This window comes from Condylura cristata, unplaced genomic scaffold, assembly GCF_000260355.1.
Source record: "Condylura cristata isolate star-nosed mole 26May11 unplaced genomic scaffold, ConCri1.0 scaffold00012, whole genome shotgun sequence".
Classification (NCBI taxonomy): domain Eukaryota; kingdom Metazoa; phylum Chordata; class Mammalia; order Eulipotyphla; family Talpidae; genus Condylura; species Condylura cristata.
Window position 1 is genome coordinate 15,300,624 of NW_004567113.1, and position 11,954 is coordinate 15,312,577.

The 11,954-nt window shown below is 35.9% G+C and overlaps 1 protein-coding gene across 2 annotated transcripts in view; it reads left to right on the forward strand.

The window, feature by feature from the left end:
* The window catches only part of ANTXR2 (anthrax toxin receptor 2), a 128,496-nt gene that overhangs the window by 12,645 nt on the left and 103,897 nt on the right, over positions 1 to 11,954 (forward strand). For both annotated transcript variants that reach the window (XM_004681187.2, XM_012724235.1), the window contains exons 4-7: positions 4,156 to 4,237; positions 4,688 to 4,795; positions 4,918 to 4,986; positions 5,353 to 5,433. In XM_004681187.2, coding sequence (XP_004681244.1) covers positions 4,156 to 4,237; positions 4,688 to 4,795; positions 4,918 to 4,986; positions 5,353 to 5,433 — 340 coding nt within the window. The remainder of the gene's footprint in view (positions 1 to 4,155; positions 4,238 to 4,687; positions 4,796 to 4,917; positions 4,987 to 5,352; positions 5,434 to 11,954) is intronic.

An 11,954-nucleotide genomic window follows, 5' to 3' on the forward strand; every position in this document is an offset into this window, starting at 1 on the left:
TACTTTTTGGCACAGCAGGCCTCAGGACAAAGGGGTAGCTAGTGATTGGTTTGGCTGATCTTTACATGGTTTCCTAAATATGGTGAGCTTGGCTTTTGGCCAAGGCAATTGGCCCCCCACACCTTATATATACAGGAATGCACAAGAATGCAGGTTCCAATAGGGGGCAAGGAGGGAGGGGTAAATGTTTCCCCTGGGGCAGAGATTTTAAGAACATGGTGCTGATTATGTTCTGCAGAGATATTTAGTAGAAGATATTTAGAATAAACTTTGTCTTATTTGTGTTACTTGGGCAAGTAAGACTTCTCTGCCAACCATTTCATTATGTGACTATTAATAAAGTGTACCTTTATCTTAGTTTTGATACTATACACAGTTTGCACAATCAAATTTGTTTTTGCATGGAGAAAAACTCAGTGCGTGATTTTTGTAGTTACTATGTCCCAGCCTTTGCTGTTCCTTCTTGGCAATTCTTTTCCCTCCTGAGCAGGAAGGGGTGGGGTTGAGGGGAATGTAACATGCTAAAGAACTGAAAGTATTAATTTTATAGATAAAAAATGAGACATTGTATCTTTGCCCCCTTCCTCTTTTATCCAATCAATAAAAAGAGTGATTAGAATTTAATTCCTTGATTCTCAGTTAAAAAAAGCTAATAGCTTAATTTTATTCATCTAAATTTTGCCTCTTTCCAAAAAGGATTTAAAACTGCATGGAACATATTAACATTGGAAAATTAGTAATGTATACAAAGAAAAGTTAAGGTCCTGGGGGAGCAATATGTTGGTCAGGGGACTTAGCACAAATTTGTAACTGAATAAGATGTTTACTGGGAAGCTTCTTGCTAGTCAGGGCAAGAATCAGTTTACTTAGTAATTGTTAGCAGAAACGACCTGTGTAGGGCTTAGTGCAGATGTCAAAGAAACTTCTGCTTTAGACTTTATAAGGGACAGTGTGTGTCAAGATAAGCAGCATCCTTGACTACAGCTTCACAACAAACACTGAGGGAGCTTCACTAAGTTTCTGTATTACTGTTTCTTTCAGTTGAAGACAAAATGTTAAAGGCAGACTCAGTGAAACTGTTTTTCAAAGATGATGTTGGATTGAAACTATTCTTTATAATATTTCCATTTTTTCACTTTTTTTATTTTTATCATTTTCTCTCTTGCTTTCCTTTGAACTTCACAATATAGACCAAAAGAATTGTTTTACATACTAACATACTACATCATTTTGTTTCCCCCCAATTATTTATAATAATTTATAATAGAGAAATATAGGACATACTTTTAGTTTCTTGGCCTTCTTTGAAGACCTGAGATCCACACACACACACACACACACACACACACACACACACACATTATATTTAATAATATAATGGTTTATTTTTACAACATTTTGTATCTTTTTCCATCTCTGTTGTAATCCCTGTGGGCTTCCCATCACCAAATCACCCATGTGGCATCACCATAGTACAGTGCACTTCCCCCCCTGCCCCCATGTTTGATCCCATTTCCCACTCCACCCCCATGAATATCTCTGGTATATAGTTCTTCATTATTATTATAACCCCCCCACCCCTGAGATGAGTGAAACTATTGGGCATTTTTTTTCCCTTCTGTCTTATTTCACTAAGCATAAGCCCTTCCAGCTCCATCCATGTTGCTACAAAATGCATGAGTTTATCTTTTTTGATTGCTGAGTAATATTCCACCGCCTACATTCCTATATTTCAAGCTGACAGGCTGTGCATCCAGTGGAGGAGACAAGGCCAGGAATCACGGGCTTTGGTGCTACTGACCGTAGGCATGGGCACTTTTTCTCCTATGACTATGCAGCTGCAAAGGCATAGTGGGGATTCACTGCTGACAATATTATGTAGTCAAGTCTGGATATGGCTAGAAATTAAAAAATGCTGTGGATCTTTTAGTGAATAAGCTAGCAGAGACCTATCTTTCCAAAAGGTATCAAATTCCTTTCTTGGAAAATTCTTTCAAATTAGATTTTTCTGCCAAACTATCTGGTTCTAGAAGTAATGGTGAGCTGAATCTGAATCGAATGGAGAGGAATATTTTTACCTTGCAAATCTGTCACATAAACTGCAATTTCAGCTGTATTTTTTATTTCCCTTTTGGCAGCAGACATTAATGGTTGAGGACACACTGCCATTCATTTTTGGGAAGCACCAAGTATTTGGGTTTTCTCTGCATCCAGGCAGAATCAGTTTCATGTTGTTTCTATAGGTACTAAATGTAAATATTTAGATATAACAAGCTTTTAAATTGTGTAATTTACTCCATCATCTGTGGAATTATGACTTTTCCTATGGCAGATTTGAAAGATTTATTGAACACTTACTTTGGAAAGATTATAAGATTAAAGATTGAAGATTTGTCCTAAATTATAAGTGCAGAATAAGAGGTCAGATTAAGATTAATCAACTGTCAAGCTGACCATAGATCTAAGGCAAGCAGCAGGGTTGGGGAAGAGAGTGGGTTCAAAGCAGGGGAGGGTAGAGCCCAAGGGGTTGTAGTGATGGCTTCCAGGTGTTATGGTGGTGTGAGATCTATGGGGACTACAGCCGAGGAGAGTAACCAAATTACTATACAAAAAAAATGACCAATGTGAGAAAAAAAATAATAGATATAGTGATAGCCAACTGTAAGCTTCCAGAAATAAAATATAAAATTGAATTAGTTAATTTTAAGATAGATTGTAAGAGAAAAAATAGTTCATTGTAGTAAAAACTGAACATGGATATAATATTTGGAGCCTCAGAAAAACGAATGTAATGAATGTAGGGAAGAGTTCAGAATAGGTAGATTTTAAATTCAGTATGAAAAGAGACAATATCTATAGATGTCTACATATGCGTGTGTGTGTTTGTATATGTACATATATACACATATAAGCTTGTTTATCATCCAATTCTTTGATGTTCAGATAATATGATTTTTTATAATTTCCTTTTGTCTATTAACCTCATTAGTGTGAGTGTTCTGCATGTTTTATTTGAAGCTTTATACTTCAATTTACCATATCAAGCCTTAGGTTGAAAGGCATTTTCTTTGCTTCTATTTAAAAATTAAAATTCTGAAAATAGGGCCCTCCCTGGTGGGCAATAGGTTAAAGCACAGCACTATGATCTAGCTGCAGCTGTTTCAGCACAAGTTCGATTTCTGTCCTGGGAGATGACCCACATGGCCAACAGACCTCTCCTGTCTTGCCCACTGCTCCCCTCAGCAGTGTACTTTCTCAGTCTGTCTGTTCTGCTCCCCACTCTGTCTCTGGTGAATCCTTTCACCATCCCTGCACCTCTGGCCTGTACCCCAGTTTTATATGCATAAATAAATAAATTTAAAAAAATCAGAAAATAATGTATTAGAAAAATCTCTGTTGATCTTTTTTAAATTTGTCTTTTTTATTATAATAGTTTATGTTTACATCATTTTGTGCCTTTTTTCCATCTTCTGTTGATCTTTTTAGGTTAAAAAGCTTTTAATTTGTTTTGGGCTGTTACACTATTATATTTAACTCTACATTACTTAAATATTCTGTGGGACTTTGACTCTTGTATTTTATTTTTTGTTAAAGATTTATTATACATGCATATAAGAGCTGGGTTGCAGGCCAGATATACAGGGATAAGAGGGCTCACCAGAGACAGGGTAGGGAACAGAACAGGCAGATGGACTGAAATACACTGCTGGGGGGAGCAGAGAGCCAAGACAAGAGAGGTCTGCCATGCCATGTGGGTCACCTCCCTGGTAGGGAGTACTTCAGAAATACCTTTTCACTTAAGCTGACTTACTCAATTCTAGTTTCTTTTTCCTGATGGAAATGTTTTTATCCCTTAATGTAGTAAAACAAAAATATGATGAGATATCTGCTCTTAGACCAAAATATCTAAAATATGCCTAGATATTTCAAGGCATTTCTCACTGATAGTGCTTTTATATTTTGTAGTTAAAATTCAAATGCTATGACATACTCATTAAAAGGACAAAAATATGAGGAACTAACTGCCTTCAAAGCCCATGTTCTTTCCTTTTTGCTCAAGGAAAACTTAGTTTTCCTCGATTACTGCCATGTGTTTGAGAAGTACTTAGCATGATCTTTTTTCTTTCATTTAATATTATAATACATTATTTTCAGACGCAATATTGACATAGGCTTGGAGGATTTAAAAAATGTGAAGCCAGCAGGAGAGACATACATCCATGAAGGACTAAAGCTAGTAAGTTCTTCATGTGTTGGGAGAGAATGTTTTCTTATACTGTATTGAAAGAAATTATCTTTCTAGGAAAACCCAGTCCACTTACATATTTATCTTAAAGGTTTTTTTTAAAGGCTTAAGTTGTGGGCATGAGATTGAAAGAAAACATTGCATACCGTGGTGATAACAAACATTTGGATAGCATTTTGCCTTTTAAGGGATTTTCCACTTTCTCTGTGGTTACGTTCAAATTATTCAATCAAAGCTGAATTGTTGATTACTTCAACCCAGTAACAACTCTTCTGTAATATGAACATATGCATATTTCAAATAAAATAAGCACAAAACAGTGTTTTCTAAGCCTATCTATAATATTTTGATTTTGTTAGGCTTACAAGTTCAGCTTGCTGGAACATGTTGGTTAAAAGTTAAGATGAAATTATGGGTTGGATAATTATTATTCATTTTCAGGCAAATGAACAAATTCAGAAAGCAGGAGCTTTTAAAACCTCCAGTATCATAATTGCTCTGACAGATGGTAAGCTGGATGGTCTGGTGCCAAAATATGCAGAAAAAGAGGTGAGAATTGAACTGAAACTGTTCTTTGCACCCCACTGTCCTTTGATGTGTAGCCTGATAATTGAATAATTTACCTTTTTCTCTCTCTTTTGGTACATTCCCTCCATCTTCCCTTTTTCAAGGCAAAGTTATCCAGGTCACTTGGGGCTAGAGTGTATTGTGTTGGTGTTCTTGACTTTGAGCAAGCTCAGGTGAGTATAGCAGCTCTTCAGACTTTAACTATGTCACATAATTATCTTAAGGATATTTATCAAGTTACTCCACTGATGGCTTATTACGACACATTTAATTACTTATTAAGGAATTTCTACAAAAAACCCATGTCTTGAATCATGTGTTAATAATATTTGTTTTTGTTAGATTTTGCGACTGAAAACAAAACCCAAAATTTCTTGGAACATTTATTAAAGGAGAATCACTTTCAAATCTTTCCAAGCCATATAATCCTGGAGTATAATTTTTCAGAAGAATGTAGCTAAGATGTAGTGAATGATGTGTACGAAGAGCTGTGTCTCTTTCACCCATTTCTTTATTAAAATTTCCTCCTTTTTCTAAAGCTGGAAAGAATTGCTGATTCCAAGGAGCAAGTTTTTCCTGTTACAGGCGGATTTCAAGCTCTTAAAGGAATAATCAACTCTGTGAGTATTTCTTTGGGGCAGGAGGAAGGCCTCATAATTTTAGATATATTTTATACTTAAGAAGTAATCTTGTTATCCAGGTTAGTAGGTCATTATCTTGGAGACCACAGTGTAATCCTTAAAGATCTGGATTTTTTTTTTTCAAATGAGATTTGATATCAATTCTGAGAAATTGAACACTGTGAGCCTGAGTTTGTGATTTCAAATTTAAGATTTTCATTAACTTTTTTAGGAACACTCCCATTTTTTAAGCATGGGCTTCCTTACTGGCTTGCTATCGTGAATGTTTTATCAGCTTTATAAGCAAAGTGTAAAATAATACTTTGGATTGGCATTTGTGATTACTTCCTCTTCCAAATATGGTATTTCTTAGCTATCCCTGTGCTGGGTATTTGACTACTCTTGTTCTTTCCATTATAATAATTGGTAGTTTCAATGGAGCTCACCATATTTCTGTTTAGAATTCAGTTGAGATTCATTAGAATCTGGGCTATCCTAAACTGGGGGTAAGAAAATGGAGTGATGAAATATAAAGGAAAACTCCTGGGCTTTCACAGCAACGTTTATGTTTCATTTTACTGGTTTTTGCTAGAAGCACTAGAAACAGTTTCTATTAAGTATTTATGATATTTTGTAAACACAATCTTAAAATGAAAGTGAATAATATATAGCCGTATGTATACATACACACATACACACACATACACACACACACTTCGCCTAAACCAACTCTTTCTGTTAATCATTAGGTATTTATTAAAAGGAAAGAAATCTTATTTTCTTCCGACATTTGGTATTTAAAATTTGTCTTTAAACATTATACTTTTCAGAAACACAGAGTAAGAGTTATTGAATTTGTTTTTAGTAGCAAATAGGGTTTGTTTTCTAATTAATGAAGCTTCTCAGAGAAAAAATACAATTTTGTTCTCTCACCACATACAGTGAAAAGGCCAAATGCAAGTGAGGAATGTAACAAATTTAATTATAGCAGGAATTTTTATATATCAATGTGTCTAGTTTTCGGAAAAAAATGTAATGTAAAAATAGTAAATATTTTGTAACTAGGTTCAAGATATGCTGCAAATGTGATTTTAGTCTTAGAATATAGGAAAATGAATGGCAGTGAAAATAGAAGGTAACTTGATACTATTTGTAAACAAATCAGTATATTTCATTTAATTTTTAAAAATTTATTTGTTCATATTTATTCATGTATACATGTATTGTGGTGTAGACCAGAGGTGTGAGAATTGAGATGATTCACTAGAGACAGAGTGGGAGGTGGACAGGCAGATCTATTGAAATACACTGCTGAGGGGAGCAGTGGGTCAGACAGGAGAGGTCTGCTGCGCCATGTGGGTCACTTCCCTGGCCAGGGATTGAACTCATGCTGCAGACAGCTTGATAGCACTGTGTCTTTAACTCCTGTGCCACCAGGGAGGCCCAGTATATTGTAATTTAAATAGAATATTAAAATAATGCTTAATGAAAATTCTTAGTTTTAAGAATTCTTAATTCTATTAAGAATTTTCAGTTATTTTTGTAATTATACCGGTAAGTAGTAAAGATTTCTCTGGGTTATCCCCTTTGGGATTTTTTTTCCCTCTATAGTAACAGGTTTGGTTAAACATTTTCCAGATGACTAATTGGTTTTTTGAAATTTGTTTTGTTAGTTACAAATAAGTACAGATTTTCCTTTCAAAAAATGAGTAGTTGACTACCAGAACAAATAAAATTGTTTTACTTAAAAGGACATTTTATTGTTAAATTTTATTTTTCTATTTATATTAGGGAAACCTCCAAATGCATTTTTTTTGTTGGTTTTAAGATTTATTTATTTATTTATGCACATAAAAACTGGCTATAGACCAGAGGTGTAGGGGGTGAGAGGATCTGCCAGAGACAGAGTGGGGGGCAGAACAGGCAGATTGACTGAAATACACTGCTGAGGGGGACAGTGGGGCAGACACGAGAGTTCTGCTCCACCGTGTGGGTTATCTACCAGCCAGGGATAGAACTCATGTCTCAGTGGCTGGTAATAGCTTGACAGCATTGTTTATTTAACTCCTGTATCACAGGAAGGCCCTGGAATGCAATTTCTAACTATAGTCTTTCTTGCCTGAATTTTTGATGGACTTGAATAAGTGATGTTGATACATTTAGCATGACGTTGGAAAGATTAGTGTTATTTTAATTACACATTGCCAGTAAAGTCTCTTGTGTTTTACTGGAAGGTCTGATGTGTAGAACTTTCAAGTCCACATAGTTAAACTTTAGCTATTTTGTCACAAAAGGAAGAGTAAATTAGCCTCTAAAAACATCCTGGCAATAAAAAAGCAGAGTTGGCAGATAGATAATCATTACAATCAGAGTTGGTCTTAGTATTGGTTGAGATTTTTAATCAATGTAAAGATAGCTTGGGATTTTCGCCTACTTTGTAGAAGTTAAGGTAACTCAACCACTTTATCTTTCTTCAAGGCAGAGGTAGCTCCATTCCTGATAGTTCACAAGTGCTCTAACTCTACCTCAAATTTGAATTGCACTTTATAGTTACACAGTACCATCTTAAAAGAAAAAAAAAAGTATTTAAAATAAATATAGTAGGGCCCTCCCTGGTGGCATAGCAGGTTAAGCACAGCACTGAGAAAGCCACTTTAGCATGAGTTCAATCCCCAGCCCCAGAGGTGACCCACATGGCTTGGCAGACCTCTCCTGACCTGCCTGCTGCTCCCCTCAGCAGTGCACTTCATCAGTCATCCTGTTCTGCTCCCCACTCTGTCTCTGGTGAGTCTTCTCACAGCCCCTGCACCTCTGGCCTGTACCCCTGTTCTGTATGCATAAATAAATCTTTAAAAAAAATAAAGAATATTCTTAGTAATATATATGATGATTTAGAAGATGGACAGGTATGTTATGCATGTCTTGCAATAGTCCTTATGAACAGTGACAAAAGGAAACCCAATATAGTACAGACAATATGAGATTGGGACTAGGAAGACCTGTGTCTGGGTTCCAATTCTGCCACTGTCTAGCCATGAGACCTTTTGTACATCCTACACTGCAATATCTCAGAGTTTAAACTGTCTCCTTAGTAAAACGTAGATACTGATATCTTTTCATTGGGTTTTGTGAAGGAGATGACATAATGAAGAATTGTAAAAAAAAAAAAAACATTTTGTGGGAAGTTAAAAATAGAAGGAAGCTAGGTCTATATAGAATGAGGCTATTGAACCTTTTGTAGAATCAGCAATGGGAAATTATCTGTGACACCAGGCTGGATGGACATGCTATTGAAAATGTGAGAGGCAGACAACCACTTGGAGGGTCAGAATAACTAGTATTAGTAGATGGTGTTTAAAGTCAAGTAGTGGCTGTGATTTAGTTCCAAATTTGTCAGTGGGGTATTGGCCCAGACAGGAACTAAGACATTCAAAAACTATTGAGATTCAATATTCCATAAAAAAAGCAATGGAAAGTAACAGAACTCTGCATCCAAAAAACAGGCACAATTCTCAGGGGAAACTGGTTCTATTAAACAGCAGAGTAGAATCCTGATTAAGGGGAAGCAGCATCCTTAATTGACCAAAACTTCACAGGATTTATTCTGGGTTGCGAGATTGTAGGGCTGTCAAACAGTTAGGTCAAGGACCATGAGGGATTAACACTGCCCTGGTTACAATCAGTCAGGACAGAGTGAGGCTAAACATCCAGGTATAAAATTATTTTCTAAATGTTGAATGAACTCTAAGCCTCTGACAAATTTTAGGCAGCAAATACTATTTATCAATATTAAAATGATAGCAATAGAATGGAATAAAAAGGTAAATTTGAAAGCATTAAAAATTTAATAGATCTAAGAGGTGGAATTAAAGGAGAGCAGAGTATAACTGAGTATCCCTCCCTCACCCCTGAACTAATATGAATAATTAGGAGCTTGACAGGTAAGAGTAAAACCTGTTGTTATTAAAGGTACTCCAGAGTTTGCCCACAAACTGGACTAGGCAGAAGGTACAGAGGAGGTGATTGGGTCTAGGAAGAAATCCCTTTAGGAAAGCCCCTTGGGGAACTGGTGGTCTGCTTAAATGTTAGGACAAGAACTCTGCCAAATTGAGTCACTGTTCCCCCTGTTGTTTCTTCCTCTTTTCACTGCTCACAGACACTACGATACAGCTCTTTTGTTTTTCACTTTATATTGTTTTTAAGATCTTGGGTGTTTAACAATTATTTTTGGTTTCTCAAAAAGTGATTATATGACTTTTATTTGAAGTAGTGTAGATCAGACTCTCATGTGAGTGCATGTGGTGTTTTCATAATGCAGTGCTATGAAACAAAACATGAAAAATAAAATCACTGTTGGTGTATAACAGGGAAAAAAATAAAGTTCAGAATGCTTAGAGAAAAATCCCCTCTCCTTTTTTTCTAAAAACAGGACCATAGGCTGTTTACTCTTTGGGATTATTTCCATAGTTTTTCCTTTTTAAATAGAGTACTTAAGCTGTGAAGCAGAAGAGGTGAATCAGTTGTGAAGATGGTTTTATAAATAATCCTGTTCCAAAAGCATTAAGAACGCCACATTATGGGTGATGGCAGCTAGTGCCAGAGTTTTAAACAGAAAGGGAGTGATTACCTGTATTGCTGGGAAATTTAAATAAATAAATGACAATATGTTTGTAAAAGGGGAAAATGGAATATATATTTTTAAATAACTATTCATTGTGTTGAAACTCTAAGCTGTATTTGACCTTTGAAACCAAATGTTTTCTCAGTAATGTTTACTATTATTTAAAAAAAAATATCTAAGAAAAGCATCTAAATTTTATTTAATGGAATGAAAGGACATTACAAAGTCATTTTCTCTACTGATAAATCATTTCATAATAAAAGATATCTAATAAACATTTTAATAAGATTTTAGCTTAAATGATTTTTTTAGGATCTGCTTTGAATATTGACTTAAGTTGTGAAACTTTCTATTTATAAAATTGTGGGTTGATAAAAAACCTAAAACTGAGCTAACTATAAATATACACTCATTGGGAAAAAACCCTCTAACTGGTAGAACTTAACTTAAAATTGGAACTCATTTTTAAAAGAATTGGTTATGATGTGAGTTTCACTATAAATCAGATTAATCTGAGTTTCTGTATTTCCTCCCCTCCTTCTTTGCCTAGTGACTAATACAATATTGGGTAAGTAGTTGTTAATTTATTCATACTTACCAATGAAGGAGTCAGTAAATAACATCCATGCAAGTTATTGAAAATGATTTTATAATATAGCTGATGTAGTTGAGCATTAAAACAATCAATTACGGGGCCCTCCTTGGTGGCTGTGTTAAAGCACAGCACTAAGAAGCTTAAGCTACTTCCACATGAGTTCGATCCCCGCCTGCCCTGAAGGAGATCCACATGGCACCGCAGAACTCTCCTGACCTGCCTGCTGCTCCCCTCAGCAGTGTACTTGGTCAGTCTGCCTGTTCTGTTCCCCACTCTCTGGTGAATCCTCTCACCCTCCGCAACTCTGGCCTGTACCCCAGTTCTGTATGAATAAATAAATAAATCTTTAAAAACACTTTTTTTGTTAACCAGAAAATATTTTTAATTGACTTCTAAATGTGTATGACTTTGATTTCATTCTCTTATTTATATTCCACTATTGAATTTTTTTGTTACAAGTGGCAAAAATAGGTTCATACTAGCTTTAAAAAATAGAAAACTATTGGCTTATTTAACTGAGTAATTCAGAAGGGAAATTCCCTTGATTCCTAAGGATCTCCTGCTTCAGTACGTTTTCCAGATGGTTCTGTCTGCTGCTTCCTCTCCTTGTTCAGAGAAAATTGTTAAAGATTTCTGGTTTACTTGGTCCTCAGTAAGCCTGCTGCAGAGAGTTATTGTTTCTGGACATCTGTATATTTGGTGCCAGATGAGAACTTCTGTTGACTCAGTTGGGTCAAGGGCTCATTGCTGCACCAGTTACACTGTCAACATTATCTGGACTAGCCTGAGTAATATGTCTCTTTCTATACAAAGCATTGGGAGCAAGGTGGAGAGGGAGATGACACTGTGTTTGACAACTTCACTAGTACCACATGGTGTGTGAACAATTTCTCCCACAGAAAGAGGAGACTGCTCATAGATGTATGAGGATGAGTAAGTATAGAGCAGAGGGGTAAGAAAAGGAGTTGATAGCTACTGTATTCAAATGTTTGACTTTTTTTTTTTAAAAAAAGACCCGTATATTCAGTGTCATGATCAGACTTACCAATCAGTGGCATGGCTGCCAAAAACAAAAAACAACAAAACTAGTTTAAAACCCTTTGTTAGAATTCTTTACACTTTCTGGGTCCTCCCTGGTGGTGCAGTGGATTGGAGCACTGCACTGTGAAGCGAAGCCAAGCTGTGGCCGCTTCTGTGAGTTTGATTCCTGCCCGCGAGGTGATCCACATGGCACAGCAGATATCTCCTGTCTTGCCCACCGCTCCCTCAACAGTATATTTTGTCTATCTGTCTGTTCTGCTCTCT